General features: G+C 41.0%; 1 protein-coding gene and 2 pseudogenes across 1 annotated transcript in view; all 3 read right to left on the bottom strand.

Moving 5' to 3' along the window:
• The window catches only part of csmd3b (CUB and Sushi multiple domains 3b), a 325,003-nt gene that overhangs the window by 8,935 nt on the left and 292,758 nt on the right, over positions 1 to 23,310 (bottom strand). Inside the window, exons 51-63 of the mRNA XM_041956121.1 lie at positions 22,400 to 22,588; positions 20,639 to 20,824; positions 20,003 to 20,197; positions 18,997 to 19,170; positions 16,656 to 16,829; positions 12,367 to 12,552; positions 11,381 to 11,566; positions 9,979 to 10,152; positions 5,781 to 5,963; positions 5,453 to 5,629; positions 3,593 to 3,772; positions 2,995 to 3,168; positions 2,624 to 2,797 (exon numbers count right to left, since the gene is read on the bottom strand). Of these exons, the coding sequence (XP_041812055.1) occupies positions 2,624 to 2,797; positions 2,995 to 3,168; positions 3,593 to 3,772; positions 5,453 to 5,629; positions 5,781 to 5,963; positions 9,979 to 10,152; positions 11,381 to 11,566; positions 12,367 to 12,552; positions 16,656 to 16,829; positions 18,997 to 19,170; positions 20,003 to 20,197; positions 20,639 to 20,824; positions 22,400 to 22,588 (2,352 nt within the window). The remainder of the gene's footprint in view (positions 1 to 2,623; positions 2,798 to 2,994; positions 3,169 to 3,592; positions 3,773 to 5,452; positions 5,630 to 5,780; positions 5,964 to 9,978; positions 10,153 to 11,380; positions 11,567 to 12,366; positions 12,553 to 16,655; positions 16,830 to 18,996; positions 19,171 to 20,002; positions 20,198 to 20,638; positions 20,825 to 22,399; positions 22,589 to 23,310) is intronic.
• On the bottom strand, positions 7,839 to 7,967 carry LOC121620176 (annotated as a pseudogene).
• LOC121620187 lies at positions 7,968 to 8,140 on the bottom strand (annotated as a pseudogene).

Genomic DNA, 23,310 nt, shown 5'->3' with positions numbered 1-23,310 from the left:
TTTACATCAATAAAGCAGCACGTCAGAGCGAGCCTTCTTATTTTTAGCACAGAGAACATTCAGCTTCATAGCAGCTGTAGAAGTGCTGCATGCATGCCTCTAGTGCTACGAAGAACAAAAAGTCAAGTGACTACAAAAGCCCTCATTTATTACAATTCATCACCATACTTGATGTTTAAGCACCTGCTTGGAATCAGACGTGTGAAGTGGTGCTCTAAACATCATGTGCGGTGGTGAACTGACCCAGTGGGACCATTTGTAATGTGTGCTGAATATCCCCTCTCATTTTCTTCTTAATCCTCAGATAGCAGCAGCAGCTTGTTTGAAGTTGGGTGTGGATGCCCGTTTCTGGAAGCCTTTTACTAAATACTGTAAGTTACAGCCAGCACTGGTGTCGTCTCGCTTATGAGCAGGCGCTTTCCCTGCGATTTCTGAAGAGGGCTTCTGATTAAGATCCCAACTTTTAGACACAACTCATTGGCGTAAACTGTTTTAGAAGTTGGGCTGAATTTGGGATAAATGTGCCACAGATGCACGACTTTATATAACCCTTCTCCTAGAGGCAAGAAATTCAGTGCAGCCACATTGTGTTTATATATTGAATTGTTCGATAGCTTCAAAGGAAAGCATCATCATCATCATCACTTTCTGAACTCAACTTCCTCAGTATAGCAGTACAGTATTGCAAAACAGATGTTCTGATGAATAATCAGATGAACAACCAAGATTTAAGATGAACATTCAGTTGTTAAAGACCAAATAAAAGATATTGGACAAGGCCCAATAATTACTGAATGTAAATGTAATGCAGCCTATGTAGCTGTTATGCTAATGTGACTGAGAGTGGCTGAGCTACTTTTCCACACCTGGAGAAGCTCGTGTGTGAAGCGTGAGGTGAAACTATATAAATGCCCACATAAATTGACAAATAATGAATTTATACTTATAGGTACATTTAATTAGTTTTCACAGTAACAGGAAAACCAACTTATTTTCAGTTTATGTGGGGTGTCATTTAAAAGTTTTACATTTTACAGGTCCATGCATAATTTTATTTAAAGCTAAAGCTAGTGATGCACAATGTTTTACTTACTCTGTCTTTAAAAGCTGGAAGAATCACTGTATGTAAACTGCTACAGCTATTGATCCTGTCGACCAGTGAAAACAGCAGCAGGTTTATAAGGAAGAGTTGCCAGTTTGGAAACATCAAAGCAAACCTTTGAGGCTTGTTCTCCTCAGGCTCCTTTTCACAGGGCCTCCAGTCATTATGGATTATTATTTCAATAAGTCTGTGTAACTTGAACCTTAACCGAACAGCAGTTGCTCTGCACAGCAAACCCATGAGTAAACTGAAATGTGTCTGTCAACTCCGTAAAGATGGGTCATTAATTGCCATGATCATTAGGCAGGGGAATATCAGACACCAGGCCAGGCTCCCCGGTGAGCCACAAACCAGTCATAATAAACTGGCAGGCTAGCATAAACTAAATAATGTGTTTCATAAGCTACAAGCCCACACAGATATTCAGTCGGGAACGTAAACACATAAAATAACAACAAACACAAATAATAGGCTATTAATCAAAGGGAAACATGTGCACAGCAATGGAGCAACACTAAAAAACAGCCTGTAATATTATGCTTTGATATGCTGTTTAAACGAAGATTTTTTTTTTTTTTTTTTACCTCCTGAGAAATATCATTCAAAAGTCTGGGGGCTCTAGTGGGCTGAACATCACCACCTTTTAATTTTAACCCAGACTTTGAAGTGGGCAAGGCACCCCTGCCTCAGGATACCAGGCTATGCTCCAGCTCATGTGGGGATAAATGATTGAGGATATAGTCAGGAACTATTAAAAAAGTCATCAGTAAAATCTTAGATCAATGTTTGGTGGAGGTTAAAAGCCTTGGTGCTGTGTTTTGAACAAGTTGGAGACCGAGTCGAACAGCGTAGCAGGAACTTTCTTAACTTGTGAATTTATTCAGGAATACAGTGCCAATGTTTTGACTTGTATATATTAGGTTGGTTGACTAAGTCCTGGGGCTGGGTTTCAAATCTCAATATTTATTTTTGTTATTGACCAAAACGTACCAAATGCTCCAAGGGGAAAAAAAAAAACTGCAACAAAAGTCAGCATTCAATTCAGATTTGTGATCTTGTTTACTTTCATCAGACCCACAATGATTTCAATCAAATCTCTGCCAAATAAGGGATATATTTACTGCACAAAGCTCTCGTGTGGCTGCTCGTGTTCAGACAACATTTAGCATTTGTGAACTTTGGCTTCCTTTGTTAAATGAAAAAAACAAGGTATTAAAAAAATAAATTAAATTTTCAAGAGAACGTCTTGCAGTTGAGTTGAGTGATCACATGAATATGAAAAAAGAAGAGAACCTAAAACTGATTTCTGCACAGCAAAAAGTGCACAACAAAAAAAATATGCAAGGTTTGAATGATTTTATTGGCCTTTCCTTAAGAAAAATAAAATGATCAGATTTTCTAAATGACTGAAAGAAGTTGCATGACCAATACAGATCAAGGAAGCATGGCAACATTGTCTATTTGTACGATGGCCTCCCTGTTTTCTCTGGTTATCAAATGAACATAAACTATTAAACGTACCAATACAGCGTGGCTGCGTGCCGCTCCAGGTACCATCACTTTCACAAAGTCTGGTCGCTGTGCCGACCAGAATGAGAGGTGGAGCACAGCTGAAGGACACTTCTGATTGGTAGATGAAACTTCGTCCCTCTCTGAAACCACCGACTGGAGTACCTGGGTCACCACAAAACTTGGCTGCACACACACAGACAAACACACACAAACAAACAGACACGCAATCACATTTCAGTATGTGGGCTTACATCGCTGACAAGCACTCAAGGACAAATGTAGATTTTGCTTCCAGTTGTAACTAATGCATGTGTAGTGTTGTGTGTGTGTGTGTGTGTGTGTGTGTGTGTGTGTGTGTGTGTGTGTGTGTGTGCACTTACGTAAGCACTGTGGCAGCATGCCGCTCCAGGTGCCATTGGCCACACAGGTCAGGACAGCTGGGAATGAGAGCTCATATCCAGGTGAGCAACTGTAGCTCACGCTGCTGCCCCATTCAAAGTCGCTGCCCTGCAATACCCCATTACTGATGGCAGGGGGAGCCGGGCAGGTCACCGCTGAGAGAGAGAGAGCAGTTTTTAGCAGATCAGTGATGCTGCTTTTTCAGTTAAAACCAGCACCCTGTCAATTGACTGATAGCTGCACAGACAGGGGGACTGGCTGATTGGATCATTGATTTCAACTCCTGATCTGATCTGATGCAACCATATCACAGGAAATTATATGAACAATTAAAGAAGGTCAAGAATAGCCCGAAAGCTTAAAGAAATGTATTTGAGTCGTTTAAGAGTATGACTACTATAATGTATACACATCTAACATGCAGTATATTACATAAAACATTCATGTCTTACACCTGCCTGTTTGGCCCTCGCTCAGACCTGTCCGGTGCAATGAAATGCACGTGTGTTGCAGAATGATGTGCAAAAAGGTTAAAACTGTACTCCTGGCATAAGATTAGAAGAGTTCATAAATGATTACCTGTACATATAGGCATGTTCCCACTCCACGTCCCATTTTGGGTGCACGTCCTCACAGGTGATCCGTCCTCTTCCATTCTGTATCCTGGTTGGCACTGGAAGGAGACATTCTGACCAATCGTGAAGTCTTCCCCATAGCGAAGGCCGTTAGCTGGCACACCTGGATCCCCGCAGTTTATCACTACGGAGATGGCGAAGTGGGGTTGGAGAGGAAGAGAGGATGAAGATTACTTTACAGACTGTGTCATGGCATGAGATGATTAGAATTTCAATTTGCTGACAACTCCTGTTTATATGCTATTTTATATACAGTAGGTAATTCAAATGATAAGGAGAGATGAAGAGGAAGATGAAAAGAAAACCAGCGGGACAGTGGAGGTGACAGAAGGAAAGAAATGGACAGATAGAGCAGTAGTGAAGGAGGACAGGTACTGTAGTTTTTTTGTTGATCTGAGTCGGGTCTGTCAGCTGTTTAGCTTTTGCAGTTCTAAATCTTTTTCATCACTGTTTTTCAAACGTGTCTGGGCCTCAAAAGGACCCCCTAATGAATATACATCGGAATGCCAAAGTTCACGATTACGTCTATATCTGTCACAAGATTTTGTTTGAGGAAGCCCGTCTGAGCTAAGCTGCTGTGTTCCAAGAGATGACTGATCTTTTATAACTATACCTGTCTACTTATTTGTGTAATTTTAAGTTGTGGAAATCACAGTGGGTAGCAAATCTGTGATCAGACCGCATGATGGCTTCAGATTCAGTTAGGGGCTTCACTTCTCATGAATGAAACAACAGTGATATTAAAAATGGTTGAGGTTGTCCTGGGACTCTTTTAAGGAGCATTAGGATTCCCCTGACTGCACTTATAAAGCCCTGTCCTTCATAGTCTAATAGGCAGTTTAAATGCTTTTAAACCCACCGCAGATACTGTCATGCCCGTTAATAGATGTAGTGTAATCTACTGTAAAAGCTATTTCCTTTAAGTCAGAGGATTCTTATAAACTTTTTTCTTTCCAGGACCTCATATTGAAGAAATCTGGTTCCTCAGCATTTCTATCTCTTTGTTCCGTACTGCTGGAAATTTCAAAGCTTATTTCTTGACATAGTGCATTAAAGTCAGGAATGTCAATGGAAATTTGAAAACCTTAAAATACTGCTGGAACTCTTTTCATGTGGGGTCCCAAGATAAGTGAATTACACATAATGCGGAAATGTGTTTAACAAGGTATTTTATCAGCGAGTCCGCTGCATGTTGATTGTTAATGCTATATGGAACTCTAGCTGTTGTATTCATCTTTGCATGCAGATTTTGTAGTCTGCATAACACGCAGCACTGATTAACACTTATTCAACCATGGTTTTGGTCCCATTTTGTTTGGGAACAGAATGTTTTATTTTATGGTTATTTACTCTTATGAATTTTCCCCCCAGAGTTCAAAAAAGCAAATTAGCTAAAGTAAACAACAATCAAGGTTATTCATGTCACCCTATAAAGTCTGTAGCAGCAGCCTGAAGATTTGAGGCTGATTTCATTACTGAAACTCTACACTGTCGCAGAATAATTTAAACCGGGGCATAAAATAGGGTTGCAAAAGGCTGGAAAGGAGAACTTATAATCACACATCAGGAGTTCGGTGACGTTTATGGGTTGCTGACTTGACGTCATTGCAAAGCAAGAATTTGATGCTCTGATTATATACAGTAAGTAATATATAAAGCCGACAGTCTGCTCTTTAGCCTCCTAGTCACCTTATGTATGAGTTAATAATGAGGTTAAACAGAACTTACTTATGGTGCATCAGATATTGTTCCATTACCTGTCAACTAATCTCAGCCATCCCTCAATAAACAACAGGTAACTTACTGGTGCAGTTGGGCTGTGCTCCTGACCAGGTCCCGTTGGCCTGACACTGCCTGGTGGTAGCACCAGTGAGCAGGTAGCCGTCCATGCAGGAGTAGATGACCGAGTGAGAAAATGTTGTTCCATCCAAACGAAATACTCTGCCATTACTGGGAGTGCCAGGGTTACCACACTGGACAGCTGGGGGGGGAAATGAGAGAATGAGGGGGAGGAAGTGTTGTGCATCTCAATGAGTTTCATCTCTGTGACTGTGGCTATTAGAGGAGAGGGTGCAGAAGTGTCAAAGTGCTGGGTTCTAACAGGCTGACATTAAGTCAAAGGATCTTCCTACGTTTGCAGAAGGGCTGTGTGCCGGACCAGGTCCCATTAGGGAAGCACATCCTCTCAGAGGAGCCAATCAGATCATAGCCCTCCGAGCAGCTGAAGTGAACCTTGGAACGGATCCTGAAATCCGTTTGTTCCCTCGAACCATGGGAAGGGATGCCAGGATCGCCACAGGAACCAGCTGTGTCGCCTACAGAGAGAGAAAACAAGCAGAGTTATATCCCCCAACCTCAAAACTAGAATACCTGAATCACTACAAAACAGCTGCGTCCACTACAAAGCCCGGACTCCAAACCTTAAAATGACTCAAATTAAAAATCCAAACAGAGAAGAGAGGAAGGAGAAAGAGCAAAATATGATCTAGTAATTTATCTGCTGTATAAATAAGTTATTAAAGTGAATTCTAAGGGTACTCAAGTATGAAATGGCTGCTTCCAAATAGCAGTGGACTGCACACATATGTTGGTGACAACGGGCATATGTTTGCCTTAAGTGTGTACGTGTGTGTGTGTGTCTGTGTGCGCGTGTGTGTGTTGATGGGTAAGTGGGTGGTAGTGTGTGTGATCCTCGCTCTGCCCTTGCAGAGCCGCCTGGTCAGCAAATTCTCCCTGACAGACAGAGCACGCTCCTGGGAACACACACACACACACACACACACACACTTTGTCAGCCACATGAACAGGCCCAGACAAATATATCGTTACCCAAACATTACCCATCATGAGTGCCTTTTTTGTTAATGGTCTAAAATCATTTCACTGGCTTATGTGTGCATATAATTAACGTCAAAACCTGATTCATTTCTGTTAGGAACAGAAGCAATAAGTATTTGACCATTTTACTGTAATTATAAATGTACTCACATCCATTATTGCCCATTAATTCAAGGTGTGCCACAAAATTCTTTGTGTAAAAAACAACTACTATAAGAATATCCCACATGTGTCTGCAATGTTTTTGAGATACTTTTGACAAATAACCTAATTTCACACCGGTTCTGTTTGTACTACACTGCAAATATCTAGAGGCTTGCAGCTAAATCAAGCTTACACATACCAGAAACGCAGCATATGATGATATAACATCTTTTGTAATGCCTCCGGATTTCAGATGCCGTTTCTCAGATGTAAATAAATGAGACTTTGCAACGTTGTGTCATCATTATTTGTCTTTAAACGCTCGGAAATGTGAGGAAATGGTCTATAACAAGATGAATGATTTTTCAATTTCCTTTCTGAATATTGGAAACACATCACAAACCAGTCGGGGCACAGACACACATGCACCTTTAGAGACACTACACTGCCATCTACGCACACACACACGCACACGCACACACACACGCACGCACGCACACACACACACAGATAGCTCCAAAACCAGTATGTAGCCTCAGGTGTATGTCGGTCTCTACAGGGAGAACAACCAATCTACTTGATTTCACTGGTGCAAGGGTGCGTGTGTGGGTGTGTGTGTGTGTGTGTGTGTGAGTTTGTGGGACAGAGTGCTGTGAAAACTAATCTCTGTCGTTTCCCTCAGGTGACTTTGGAACAACCACTAATCGGTCACACACAAATTCATCTGCACACACACGCACGAGCATCTATCCGATAGAAAGATTTTGGCTGTACTCTGGCTTGGGTAAATTCACGGGTTACTGAGCTGAAGCTCCTTTGCCCAGGTTTGCAGTTCTCATAAAGCTGAATGAGAAAAACTACAAGGCTATAACATTCTCACTCATCTGAATCCAGGGACTTACTGCAGGTCAAGCTGGGAAGGCATGGAGGGCAAATGAAACAGCTTCTCCATGATGATTTCTTATAAAATATGTTTTTCAAGCAGCAGTCACTCAGCCTGTAGTAACTACAAATTAAAGGACTAGTTTGCTCACTACACTTTTTTAAAGGCATAATATATAACATTTCTCCATTAAAATGCTTTAAAATGACTACAGCTGTGTTATATATTTTGTTGACTTGTGTAATAACATTATCCCAGACGTATTACACATATTACATTTAGCAGTTAAACATGTAGAAAAACAGGGGGAATGCAACTTCATGGAGTCTCCGCTAGTCGAGATTCCCACATTTGGGGAATTTGTAGGGGTCAGCACAACCGGATTGCAATGGATCAGCTTCGCCCTGGGTGAACCACCTTCTTGATCATGGTATCTCCCCTGCCAGGTAAGTATACGAGGTGCACCATTCCTGGAAGTACTGCAATACCAGGTCGATGTGTGGAGTGGATGGAGCAAGCCCCTGTTCCATCTCCCTGTTCCAAAAATCAATTCAATATATGTATCAGATATTAAACTGATAAGAACAGATACTACACTTGATCTTAGCTAAAAGGCAGAGAAGCGATACAGTTATATAGTTATTATGTGCAATAATCTCTGTTCCTCTCTGATAACAAACATCCATATTCACTACTGCTGGGCACAAGACACTTTCAAGACATTTTCTGTATTTTTTCTTAAACTGACTGTACATAAGATAGCTCATTTTCTTTATTTGTTTTTACATTTTTGAAATTCTTTTTTGTGGCTTGCACAGTTGAATTTGTTGCTTATTGCCTGATTGTTCTTATTTGCACGTTTATTGTTCTTGTTATTCCTATTGTTCTAATTTGCACCCTTATTGTTCTTATTTTGCACCTATATATATATATATATATATTAGTATATATATAAGTTTTTGCACAGATAAAGCAAACGGGACCGAAAGTGTTAATTAGTGACTTTTATAGGTGCTGGCAGGTGGACTTTGCTTTAAATTTGGGGGAGCAATGCTAGCTGTTTTCCCCTGTTTCTGGTCTTAAAGGTAAGATAGCTGTCTCCTGACTGTAGCTTCGTATCAAACAGACAGACATGAGAGTGATTTCAACCCTCTCATCAAACTCAAGAAAGCGAATAATTGTATTTCCCTAAAATGTTGAACCATTCCTTTAAGGTTTTTGGGTCAAGTACAATTCAACTGAAATAAGTCCAGTCTCAACTTTTTAAAACACACATAGGCCTGTTAAAAAAATGTGAAATCTGTGTGGTTGTGCAAAGCCTGCTTGTGACGGTCTTGTTTATTTTTCTACAGTAACCACCGTACATACTTGGTCAAAATGAATTTATTATGCGCCCTCAAATTGTGCTGTAAATGTGGCAACTTAATCGACATTACATCAGAAACGACATTTGCTCATCAAGAGTCAAAAGAGTGGAATTGCAGACGAGGCACTCTTGTCTCTGCAGGGCTCTGGTACAGACCTGTCAGGTAAAAACCATGAATCACTGCTTTATAAACTATTACCCTCCCTCACCCCGTGTATTCCCCAGGCAATTGTTGTAAATAACAATGTATTCTTAGTCATCTCGTCTGGAATGTGTTTTCAGTCGGTCTGTTATATAAGCAGCAGCTGGGAGCCTCTCAGTCTGAAGAGCCATAATCATGCCCCCAGCCAGCCAACTGAGAACCATATAACTTAGACGCTTTGTTTATACATGATGGAAGGTAAGGAGGCTTTCTGTCTGGAGAGACAATCTAGTGGTGAGACACTCAGTCAGTGGCGAGACATGAATATACAGTAAACCCAGCTGGGAGGAAATATGCTTGGGTAAAGCACTTAGCTACTATTGTCTTAATAGCAACTCATCATGGAAAGATTATTGAAAATACACAGAAATGCACACACTGTAAAGTGTTTAAGCATCTAAAGGTTTTATGTGTCATTTCACTTCATCTTTTATTTTTATACCTCAGTATCCCTCAGGTAAATTACAAGATGAAAGCCTCAAACTTTCTGAACTAACACCTAGAAACAGGCTACAAATGAAACTGAAATTAGACAAGCAGAACTGAAATGCACATGGTTCCTGGTCCAGGGCTCAGGTGTATGTGGACAGTATGTGGTTGTAGTGGGAGGTTATGCTCCACAGCCCCTTTTCACAGACAGATACAGGTATATTCTCTTTCATACGCCAACCCCACTGTCTATCTGTCCACCCATCCCTCCCATTATCCGTTCAACTGAGTGCAAAAAGGTTAAGAGAGGGCGTCTGCAGAATGCGAAGGCATGAAGTGCTCCACACTCTGCTGAGTCGACATGTTTTGGACGACCCGTCTTTCATCTACGTCTCCTATCTATCTGTCTGTCTTATTGATGGGGTGGACTTAAAAGTTTGTATATTCAATAGAGGTTAAAATGGTTACCAGAGCAGAAGGGCATGGGGGCACTCCACATCCCATTGAGCTGACAAGTCCTGGATGATTCTCCTTTCAGCTGTCTTCCGCCCAGACAGGAGTATCGAGCCGTTGAACCAAATGTAAACTTATCTCCGCTCAGCACACCGTTAGGGGGAGAGCCGGGATGGCCACAGTCTACAACTGGAGACCCAGACAGAGAGAGGGAGAGAGGGGTTGAGAAGCAGAGAGATGAGGGGAGGAAAGACAGCTCGTTTCAACTCGAAGCCTTGTGAGAAGAGCTGCGGTGACCGCTGTCAAGAACAGATTCACGGACTAAAAGACGTGTGTCGGACTAGGGGCAGTGAGACAGATACAGGAAAGAGACTGTCATAATGCTTTCTAAATTTTTGAGCTGTGTGAGCTTAGTGTACACATCATTAACCGACTACACTCATTCGTGGGGTTACAGATGGCATTTTAAACAAGCCCAAGACTAGCTCATCCACTGTGCAGCGTTCCTCTACGGTGAGGGAGACGGGGTGCTGGTAGCTTTTGACATTTGGCAACATATCAGTTAGTCCTCATATTAAAGCCTTTTCTCTTGGAATGTTTTAAGACAGCAACTACTTCCAGGGCTGGAAGATTAAGCCAACGTGGAAGTGCCAAAAAATGCAGTTCCTCAAATGGCCACTTGAGGCTGGCTCCAAAAGTTCGTCAATTCCCATAGACGCCCGTATTAAAATGTCCAACTTTACAGCACAAATAAAATGATTGCAGCCTGGTATGAAAATTGTTTTGCTCTCTATAACTAATTTTCCCATCCAAACTCACTCCTTTAAATCATGTTCAAGCTTAAATTTACACATAATTATGAGCATGGCAGCTCTGAGCAACAGTTAATGCTATGTTTCAGTAGCCACGCTCCACCTCTTTGTCCATTTCTGAACAAACCAGGAGTTTGCCAGAGTCAGGCACTGCCAGGAGAGCGACAGCCGGAGCCACCGTCACTGAGCTTCACAACAACTCTTCAGAAACATATTGGTGACATCGTGCTTTTATACAGTCTCTGGTTTGAAGTGAAAACATCAAACAAGTAGAAACCCAGCACACAACAGGCTTATATAAGAACAGTCTGATGTAATTTTTTTCCTTATCATATTTACAATACTAGGACCTGCTCTACACTGAAATTAAGTAATGCATGCACTGAGCAGCTGTTTTTTATCACCAGCTGGTGACCAAGCTGACTCTTTGCTGAGGTCTTCGAGCACAACATCTTGTATATAGCCAGCAAGCATATATTTAAGAATTTTGTTTTAAACAAGTCAGCTTAGCAAACAGTCAATTCCACTTTTTTTTCCACAATTTTCTATCATCTGTCCCATTCACTGTCAGTGTCAACATGCAGAAACACAAGGCTCAAACTAACCTATACATTCAGGTAGAGGTTTGTCCCACTGTCCAGTAGGCTGACAGGTCAGTACAGGTGATCCAAACAGGTAATATCCCGGGTTACAATCGTAGAAAACCACAGTGCCAAAGGTAAAGTTCCCATGCTCTATTTTACTCTGCCGGATGGAGTTGGCTGGGATACCTGGATCAGAGCAATTGACCACTATATGCAGAGAGACACAGAGACGGACACACACACAAATACACAGAAAGAGATATAGAAAAGCATGTGTTATTTGGCATGAACCAGAGAGGGTCATTTCTGTCCCCCCTCTTCATTTTCCCAGTGCTTTGCACAGGGATTACAGTCCTGTAGAATAATAAAGGGTGTAATAAGAAGGTTGTGGTGAAGAGGGAAGAACTGATTAGGGTCGCTGTTTAAAAGGGGAAATATGGCAAATGTTATGTGATGCAATGATGAGGGCATGTTTGTGTGTCCTGGATCCAGCCTCCATACTAATAATGGCTTGTCGTCATTATGATGCGTTTTTTGTTTCACACAATTGACTGGCAGTCCATTCTGTACACTGGGCAGAACGCCGATAGCTTGTGTAAAAACTCATGTGAGTGAAGCGACCCTTGTTGCTGTGATTGCTGGAGAACAATCGGGGCTTGAGATTTACGTTTCATTGAAAACAAAATGTTTCCATTCAAAAGGCTGGAGCCAGGAGGATTAGAGAGATGTAGAGGATTAAATCTACCTCAAAACTTCAGTGAATTAAAGGAAAATAGCGACTTTTTAACAAAGAAATGTATCTTTTCTGTATAAGTCAAAATTAATTTCAGGGTTATGATGGCAGAGATGTTTAAGTTAAGTAAGTCAGAGGTAGAATTGAGGTGAAATGAAAAGGGTATGGTAAAAGGATGATTGCTTTAGGGAAAGGCAGTAAGGATAAATAAAGATAATAGCTGGGGTGGCATTAAAGGTAGGGATAAATAAGGTTAGGGGTGAATACACTTAACTTTTCTCCCCACCTTTACACGTTGGGGGCGGGTGGCTCCACTGGCGGTTGGCCTGACACTGAGCACGTGCGGGCCCCTCCATTTCATAACCCCGATTACAAACAAAGCTGACCACATCGTTGAGGTTGAAGCCATTCCCCACCGTTCGACCATATATGGGACTTCCTGGATGGCCGCAGCTGATTGCTGTAGGGAAGACAGTGTGAATCATGAGAAATGTAGCTGCGCACACATCTCTTATTACATTTGTTATAAATGTACTTGAGATTGCAGGATAACAAATTAGCAAACTCTCTTATCATTAAAAAGACAGAAACCCCACATGAATACTCCAACACTTGAGGTGTGACAGCTGCCATTCACAGCTGTTAGCAGCTTAGCTTTCACCTTCAACTCTATTAAAGCACTTAAAAAATGAGAAAAGACACAGCTTCTCTATTCAGCATGACATAACCTTAATGAGCTACCAGAAGACGATGCATTACTCAGGAAATTATCTACTTAGTTGTGGGCTGGTGCAGGGTAGCAACAAGAGAAAGTAACTGTCCAACCACAGGCGGGGGTGAAAATGATCTGCTTAACGCTAAACATGCCCGGAAGCTTCAGGGAGAGACGAGAGAGAGCCTGCTACTTTTGAGTCTGTATGTGTGAACACAGCGTTAGTCCTTCTCTTAATACTGTCTGACTTCCACATCCCGTCTGTGGCATTCAGCTCCAAGCCCATCTGTTCGTATTGAAGACATAAATCTTAAAAAAAATGGGCCACAAATATGTGGTTTTATTTCTCAAACCAGCTCAGTAATTTAATAAAACAGCTGGCTTCTGTAGGTTTTATTAGACATTATTCGAACAGGACTAAATACGGCACTATCAGATGCAGATTAATACACATTTGGTGCTCTAGTATTTATGGCAGTGGAACGGTGAGTTTGTGGGAATGAGTAAAAATAAATTACAGTGGCCATGTTTATTGTAAGTAAGATATCACCCAGTGCAACAGCGTGGCTCAATGATGCATTTTTAAATAGTTTTTGGACAACAATAGAGGTCCATGGCACAGAAGAATAAGCTTTATCTGGCTTTGTTTACACTGGCAACACTTGAGCAGGATCAATTTATTTTGGGCTTCTCATGGGGTTGTTGACAATTAGGAAAAGTATAAAGTACCACCAGTCTTATTTTTCTACATTTTAGAGAGTGAATTTATTGCATGATCACAGTCACAAAAAGTGTCCAACTAGAACTAGTTTTTCCACAGCACACTAAATATGACTGGTCACCGAAGCCTGTTTTTATGTGGATTTATAGGGAGTTATTAGAGACATGATTTAGTTGTTTCTGCGTCCTGGGTGAATGTTTCTGCGGTCACATCCAGCACTGCAGCAGTATTTCAGCAGTCAGTGCCACATAGATGCAGCTGACCGCTGATGTGATTTAGATATATGGCTTTTTATAACTCATTGCTCTCTCGTTTCTCATTAAATTACAAAAATCCAATTCAGTAAGATTTCTTCTTGATATGAAAGCCACAAAAAACGGTATGATCTAAACCAGACATGAGAGTCAGAGGCCATGAAGAAAAACCACAAGAAGCACAGATCTGGACTGAATATCTATGCCTTTCCTTCAGTCATTCATAAATATTTATGAGAATATCTGATGACTGAGGAGACATAGCTGGTATCCCAATTTAGGGTATTTATTTTGAAATATTAGGTCTCGCCATCCTCAGCGTTAGCACTGAGTGTCCTCTGTTTGCCATTGTGCATCATAATTATTGAACTTCATTTGCTGGGGCTACTTAGAAGTTTGTGTGGGTCCCTTGTCCTCACTGTGCTGACGACAGTGTTTTGATGTTTGTGTGAACAGACAGGTTACAGCTCCTGCCAGGCCCTCTCTCATCTGCCTCACAAGCTCTCCCTCTTTAAATTTACTGCCTTACAGGGGGGAGAGCGGAGCGGAGCGGAGAGGAGGTTGACAAAATTAAAAAGAAAATAAGACAGGCACAGACTAGGTGGGTGGAAAAGTGAAAGAGGAAAAAACCAAAGAACAGAGCAGAGGAGAGGGTGCTAGAGGAGGAGAAGACAAGAGGAAAGAGGAAAAGAACAACAGAGGTGAGGAGAGCAGAGGAAGGAGGATCGAGATGAGAGAAAACGAAGAAGCCAAGGTCTTTTTTTCACATGATCAGTGATAATCAGAAGTTTGTTTGCTTGCCTTAGATACAAATTTATCTGACACCGTCAGCATGCCCTACAGCTACACACACACACGCACACGCGTGCGCGCGCACACACACACACACACACCATTGTCTCATCATCATTCTGTGTTTGTGTCTCTAAACAAGAGCCTCTCATCTCCATAATTACAGTATAATTTGGCTGTAAAATGATTTCCCTCAATAACTCCTGCATGAATAACCCCAATAAAAGCAGCACAGCCCAGAAACACCAGATACACAGATGGATACACACACTATCCTAACCACACACACGTGACTGCATGCAATACCCAAACCCCACATGCAGACACACAGACAAACTATCTGATATGAAGTCCCTACCTTGAATGTTTCTTTTGTTTTCAGGGTTACAGTCAAAAACAATTTCACAGAGAAAATAAACTCCCTTTCATGCCAGTGCTACTCCAGAGATGTAGACAGTACATCACCACCCGCTTCTTTTAAACATGCTTCTAATTTCGTGAACAAACAGGCTGTCTCTTTTGGGAAAAGGCATCTGTATAATTGGCTCGAGATGGCACTCATCATCACCACTTCAAGTGTGCCCAGTTGCTGTCTAAAAACATTCAGGACGCTCACAGCAAATGACCAATTTTAGAAGATTTTCACAGAAGCCTGGACACGTCAGAGAATTCTATTTTATCCTCAAGCCCATTTATTTATCTCTTCCAGACCACACTGGCAGTTGGGCCCTTGGGCCCTTTGTATAAGACTGCTGGTGTGAATCTGCAGAACCTCAGGACTGTTTGGGTGAATTAACAAGAAAGGGATATTTCTCAAAATACAAACCTTACGCTGGCTTCACTCAATATGGAACCACTGTTGCCCAAAAGGTTTATTCTAAATGATTTTATTTCCCTTTTTTAATTTGGACTTTTCCACCCTTGAATGAAATTTAACAGGGATTTATCAGCACGACCAGACAACCTCCCTTGTTGCAGAGCTTGGTCCTCTGTTCATAAACAAGGTTAAAGGTAGCTACACTGTTGTGACTGAACGCTTAAGGCTCATATGTTTCTGATTACACCAAATTTCTCACTACTACACATTCTGATGGCTTCTAATCAGGCATCTACAGTTAACACTTCACTTTACAGAAAAAAAGAGGTCAGAACTCAAAATGAGGGTAACTTCATCGATTTTACATGTCAAAGACTGTTTGCATGTCTTACAGTATCACTGCTTACATGAGAAAAGGAAGGGAGCGGAGCAAAGTCTCAAGGATTGTCTCAAATGTGTCCTAGAGTCAGCGTCAGTTGCGTTAGTGTCGGTGTGCAATGACAAGAAACCCTGCAATCAAACCTCAAGTGACGCTAAACTTTCAATGGTGAAGTCAATATTGTGAGTCATCTGCTCCAATTCAAGGTTTGCAATGTGACCAAAAAGTGCAATTTTTTGAAAGAAAAGAAATCAGTTTTTAAATTAATGAAGCCATTCTTCTGCACGCACAAACACTGCTTTCCTCTTAGAGTTCCCTGAATTCTTACTTTTGTTATCTCTGAACTGCGACAAAAAGCACGAGTTCAGGAGTTTGTTTTTTAAAGATGAGCCAGATCACATCTTGTCGATGAAAATGCTAAATGAAAATGCTGAGAACTTTATCAAAACTGTAAGGTTACAATGCCTCTACGTGAAAGGATTTCAGTTTCTCGAGTTAGTATCTAGCAAACAGTGGAAAACTGTATCAAAACATGACATTCAAGCTTCCTCTAGATACACTTTGACCTCAAACATATGAGCACAATTTCTATTTATCCTCTGCATGCACGTACAGGCGAACATAAACCAAAAGACTAATCTTGATTGAGGGTGATGTTTTCCCTGCATGTTTTTATCATAAGCAGGGGTTTGTGTTACAAACACACGCACTGTCTATTTGACTGTGTATCCAAGCAGATCAGCAGATATATCAGGTAAAGAGATGTGTTTGCAAAGCCAGTGTGAGTCTGTGAGTGTGTGTTAACACAGGGTTCGGGTCGTCCTGCCTCTGGTTAGTTAAGGTGAATCTTTGGTTTGAGATCTGTGTGTGCTTGTGTGTTTTCCTTACATATACAGATGGGCAGCTGTCCAGACCACTGGTTGTCTTGGAGACAGATTCGAACTGATGAGCCTATTAGTCGAAAGCCAGGCAGACACTGATAGACGACTGTATCGCGGTATCCAAAGTTCTCCCCTATCACCTGGCCGTTCACAATGCCTTCTGGGATTCCACAGTGACCAGCTGAAAGACACAGACAGAGACAGATCATGGGTCACAGTGTCCTGGAACTCTGAAATGTTGCTTTAGGGACACGACTAAAACCTTTCTACTCTACACAATTTTGTATCTGTAACCATGTTATCCCTAATATTCCAGGTCTTTGCTCTCGATATTTACTGTAGCTCAAACACAGACCAACGGACACAATCAAAACCCTGCACTAACCTTTCATTTGCAATTGTACTTTGATTTTTAAACACATTTTTCTGTTCCACCTTGTGTCTTTTTATTTTTCTTGCTTTTACTTACTGTTGTCTGGACCAGGAGCGAGCTCGGTGCAGATATGCAAATATTTCAAAATGATACTACACCTTGCAGTCTTCCTGTACTCATGAGATGCATTCTCTGGCTTATTTTCAGGGATACAAAGACAATATCAGCAAAACTGTAACATTTTAATCATGCCTGGGAGTTTTAAACAAACCCTGAGGGCTGAACATCACCTTAGCTTAGGCGATAGTTTGTTGCCTCTATGTGGGACATTAAATTTTTAAACATCTGCCGAAACCTTTTGCAAGCGTGTAAAAGTAGGCAATTGCAGCTTGAAGCCTGTTTCATCCCGTATATGAGAAATGTGACTTTGAGCAGACACACATCAAAGTGGGAGCACAACAAGTTCCCCATCTTCACAAAATATCAGCAGCTCGGTCATAAATTGGATCACCTGTTTACAGTGAGGGCTCAGGTGGTCAGGTGCCCCCTACAACATTTTCACAGCTGTGTCACTGTTCTTTGCAATACCTTCAAAAGCATCTAAATTTGAAACGAAGATGTCCCACTTTTGCTTTTGAAGAATCCCACCTCGCAACAGCTAATTAAACAGGAATTGTGGGCCTCTCTGATCAGATTAATTCCCAGAGGTCTGACTGATGCACACTGCTAATGCAAGATGTGCATGTTTTAAAGAGCATTTCATTTTGTGTTCTTACAAAGGTTGAAATGAATATTGATTTCATTCTTTACAGTAGATAAAGCCTACACTGTGTTCCTGATGTCAGCATGCTAACAATTTTGCAGACAGACAGGACAGTGGGAGAAAACGAGAGGACAAAAGGTTGCCTAACATCACCTTTGTCATTTCACATTGTTTCTGAGGTGTTGATTGCTGGAGTTAAAGGGCATAACTCAAGTGAGTCACACTGTACTTTATGGAATGTGTTGCAGAAAGTTATGTGTTGAAGAAAGGACTTTTGTTGACCTAGCGGTCAATTTATTTTCAGCAAGTTATCACACGCTTTCAACACACTTTGAAAAGAAGCATCAGTAGAATATTAAACTAATGAATATAATATAATAAGGTACCCTGCTTTGGATTAAAATATCTCTTATCAACAAATGTTTTAATTTTGGTTAGAAATCTGGCAACACATTCTGGAAGAGAAATCCACGTGTATTTGTTTCACATACTTTTGAATGTCTTTTTTGATTTGTTTGAAGATTTCAAGACTGACCAGAAAAGGATAATTTTTATGCAAACATAACTGTACAGGCTTACATTTCGAATAAGCAAAACAAGTACAGTCAAGCCAGTTTTGTTTTGAAGGATAACAAGAAAAGTTATTGAATAAAAATGCTGTTTATAGCACTTTTTTAGAGCTGAGTTTATTTACTTTTTGACAGAATGATGCCTCCTCATCAGTCTAGGTTAAGTTTCATTGAACTTTTCCTTTATAAATTGCATCTCATATCCCCCTCAGCCTGTGAAGTATTCTGGGAAGCGATGTTTCTGCTGAGGCTTCATGGAGAAGTGACAGCACCATGTCATAACATCTGTTACCTCTGGCTGGCACACTGACAGAAGAAAGTAGCTACTTTTTCTGGCTTATTTATAAATATATAAATAAAACTTTCAGACTCAATGCACAGCAGAAGCTTGCTCGTGATAGTCTTGCTTGTGAGGTGGACAGGGCCAGAGGGGAGCAGCTGTGCCATGCAGCCAGACAGGTATCTGTCCTCATTAGACTGACTCGAAAAATCACATCTTTGAAAGTCCCTTTCTAATGGTCGATGTTAACATGTTGTATACGTCCTAAGCAATAAACGTAAGTCAGAAAATGACACAGAGCATCTAGATACTGTAATACATAATGGATGTGTGAATACATTAGTAGGTCTAGTAGTTCTATACCTAAACATCGTGTTTCCGTTCCACTCCAAAGCCCAGATGACAGGCACTCTCTGACAGCTGACCCCACCAGCATGAAGCCGGCGTCGCACGTAAAGATGGCTGTAGCACCAAATGTCGTCTGAGTACCAATCTTCTTCCCATTGGGTGGAGATGGCAGCTCACCGCAGGAAATAACTGAAACACACAGCCAGACACAAGCAATTTAAAAGCAGTTGTGCACCAATTTAGCGCCAAGTTAATTTGAGTGGCTGGTATAGCTCATTGGTTCAGTAAGGAATGCTACCAAGGCCGGCGGGCTGTTCATCACACAAATTTGGTGCCAATATTGTTTTTTTCCCCCTCCACTCAGAAACGACTGGTGAAGAAAATAACAATACATTTTCAAATGTCACAGAATTCTTAAAAGAAGAATAACATCGACTCAAAATGTCACGGAAGCCCCAGAAGAAAAATAACAGATGCGAAAAAATGTCAAGGCCACTCAGTCAGGTTAGAGCACAGATTGTAAGAACACAATGATTTCCAAGCACAATAACTCAGTCATCATTCGATTTTATGAAATTAGTAGAAATAAACATTCAAATTAAATTAAACATTGAACACACACAGACACATGGCTTTGATTTTGGAACTCTTATTTTCTTTTTGGTAAAAGAAGATTCCTAACACTCCCATGTTTGTCTGTTAAATATGAAGCTAAAGGCAGCAGTCAGTTAGCTTAGCTTAGCATAAAGACTCGGCTGGAAATAGCTAACCAGGATATTTAATCAGCACAGAAACAGAAGAGTAAAAACAACTATTTGCCATTTCAATGGAAGTACATGCCAGACTATTTTTGCCTGTTACTGTTCAGACCTCAAACATCCCCTAATTTTTCATTAAATGTAGACAAGAGTAAATGATTCCCATTATTATCTACAGTCAATGGCAAGTATGTGTAGACAGATGTAAAGACACCAAAAAACTAGCTGTGGTCATTAAGTCATCATGCATCTTTGTTACTCACCTTGGCAGTGCGGTCTCTCATTTCTCCAGCTCCACATGCCATTGGGTAAACACTGGATGTGGGCGGGGCCTAATCTGTAGTATCCTGGATCGCAGGTGAACACGATGCGAGTTCTGTATTCGTAGTGTGAGCCATTGACAATCCTCCAGCGGCCGTGCTCTAAAGAAAACGACCCGATGCTGGGACACACCACCACTGCAGAGACAGGCGGAGGGTGAAGAGGAAACAAAGCCATGGAGTTTGTTTACATTTCTAAAAGCACAATAACCATTTTTAAAAAGTGTCAGTTAATAATTAGCCATCTGAGATTGGGGCCAAGCCACCGTAAAATATCTCACAGATGCATGATAATGACTCATTTTCAATAACAATGTCCTTGCCAAAGACGCCTGCCACTCTTACTGCTAATTACATGTTTCTTTCAAACCAGTTTATCCATTTTACTCAGTAAAAGATGATTATTCAATTTTCAGTGCATAAACAATCAACTATTTCATTTTCTTTGGTTGAAGATCTCACTGGAGTCTGGTAAAGTCACAGAGTTTAATTCTGTGGCTTTACAATTAACTCCAAATTAGTAACACAAGCAGATTTGGTTTATATGATTAAAATTCCAGTGAAATCTGTGTCACTAACCAGAACATCGTGGTATCTTATTGTGGTTGCTCCATGTTCCATCCGGCTGACAGATGGCTGACGTCAGCTCTTTACTGGACAGTCTGTATCCATCGTTACAGAAATAGGAAACTCTTGTTCCGACAGAGTAGTCAGCTGTTAAAACGCCGCCGTTTATGGGAGCTTTGGGCGCCCCGCATGAGACAGCTATGGGAGGACAGATACACACTGGTTAGGAAGACAACATGCAAACAGACGCCCACAAAAGTCCTGATGCACACTTATGTCTGTCAGATAGGGAGGTTTGATGTGTACTTTGCTTGAAGCGTGTCTGGGGATTTAAAGCCTGTGCAGTGCATTGCATTGTACATTTGTAAACAAGATCGCCTATTTTCTTCAATGAAGCTATCAAACTAAAAATATACAATCAAGAGCCGCTTGATCTCTGGTTCCCATCAGTTCTGACAAAATACATCCATCCTGCTGGAAATGCTGCTCCACAGTCCACAGTGGTTTTAAATAGACTGGTTTGTAGCGCACCACACTACGTAATTACAAAGTGTGGACAATCTGCTATACATCCTTCATTTGACTTTCTATCAATAACAGCAACGAGCGGTGCCTTCCTATGGTTATTTGATGTGTGGGATTAGATGACAGGAGGTACAAACGTCGAATCACGTCTTTGTGGAGCACATGGCAGTATATTCTGAAAATACACATATTAAGAGACAAAGAAGAGGCACTTTAAAAAATTAAAGTTTTCTTTCTATTCACTCAATTTCCTTTACCGAATTGGTATCAATTATATGTGGCATTCATATAAGCTCCTTCATACGATCAATGCATCTGAAATTTTACTCACTTGAATGTTACAGTATGGTCAATACTCATTCAGTGATTCAGAGGAGGAGCGAGAGAAAAGGTGGAGAGACGTGAGTGTGAGGGAATGCACCATAAATGTTGAGTATGTCTGCTCTGGAGCAAAAAGAATGACGCTGCATTCAGGCAGACGCCTTCTGGACGGCACGGGAAGAACAAACAGTCCGACAGACGGCAAAACGTAACACGCATGAAGACATGTTGCTATAGTGATGTCATATTGTTCAGAAAGATAGTCTCAATTACTAATTGTTATGAATTTCAAGCTTCTTCTCGTCAAGATCACCTCTGTTTTATCGTGCTGCTCTCGCCCACTAATTGTTTGCGTCTACCATCTGCCTGAATCCATGTGAATGCAGCAGGAATTGTGTTAAAAAGAAGAGAAAAAGGGGTTTTAAGGTTTTATAACATGGATGAACTTAGCTGTGTTTTCTACCACAGCCTACCTATTTAGGCAATTCTGTCAACGTTAGCTACATTAGCTGCAATTCAAGTTAGCAGTGAACTTAACTAGTTTAGCTAAAATTCATTTAGCCGAAAATTATTTTTATAGGTTGTTAGCTCAATTAGCACTCAGCTGCATTCAAAATAATGAGACGTCAGTGTTACAGCTAGCTGGTCTGTGAATAGTTAAGTCCAGCTCTTCTTTAATCAGTTTATTATGTTTCAACACTGCGCATGAGCATTAGCGTCAAAGCTAGCTAACATGAGCTTGCAAATCTACCAATTTATTCTTTCACAAACTACAATTTTCAGTGTTGTTGCTCAAGCGCACACTTATTAACACCCTTTTCAAGCGTATTTCATAGAAATAATATGCATACTAATGAACATTGCATATCTAAGATACTTCAGTATAGTTCAGTTTTAAGTATACTCCAGACATATAAACAAGCAAACCTTGACACGCAGGTACAGGAGAGTCCCACGCGTGGTAGCCGAGTGGTGTGCGGCGGCAGGTCGCTGTGGCGTTGCCTATGAGACGGTAACCACGGTCGCAAGCCCAGCGCACCACGCTGTTAATGTGGCCGCCACTCTGCGAGGAGATGGAGCCGTGGAGTGGAGAGTCTGGTGTTGAACAGTACAGGGCTGGAGTGGAGGAAACAAGATGAAACTAAGAGTAAACATCAAGGTGGATGGCAGCAGTAATCTGTGATATCATAGCTTTAGTATTTTTTACTACTATAAAGTAACATATACTAGAAGTACAGTACGGTTGGTTAATCTACCAGACAGAAAACAAATGTTTGTGCCTTCACATCAATGCTGAGATTAACACAGATTACATGCCTGCATGCAGGTGTACACAGTGTTATACCATTACCGGTACTGAAACCAGAGTCTTGCTTTCAAGGTTTGGTGCTACTGACATTACAGTCCGGTGTCATGTGATAATTTCCTGAAACCTTCATCAATATGAGTCAGTACTGTATTTATTACTCACTACGAGGCCCAGCTAAAATGAAATGATGGCAAATGCATCATGTTTGTGAGTAAATTATCATTTCAAGATTGCAAGATTCAAGATTCAAGATTGCCTTTATTGTCATTGAGCATAACATGTCAATGAAATTTGCATTGCAAATTTATTGCATTTTTACTGATGATAATCATGATATTTATAGTGTATTTGACACAGTGCTATTAGAGGCATGAGTGTAATACCTCAAAACACCTGTAGGGCTAAACTGAACACAAAGGTCTGGGAGCAGAAATATTAACGGCCATAGTCGTGATTATACCTTCACAGCACGTTTTAAAAGCTGAGTTTTTCAGCCAATTAGGATCAACCTGACAAACTGTATGAATGC

The sequence above is a fragment of the Chelmon rostratus genome, chromosome 16, assembly GCF_017976325.1.
Source record: "Chelmon rostratus isolate fCheRos1 chromosome 16, fCheRos1.pri, whole genome shotgun sequence".
NCBI lineage: Eukaryota > Metazoa > Chordata > Actinopteri > Chaetodontiformes > Chaetodontidae > Chelmon > Chelmon rostratus.
This window is presented reverse-complemented; position numbering and strand designations above follow the sequence as displayed.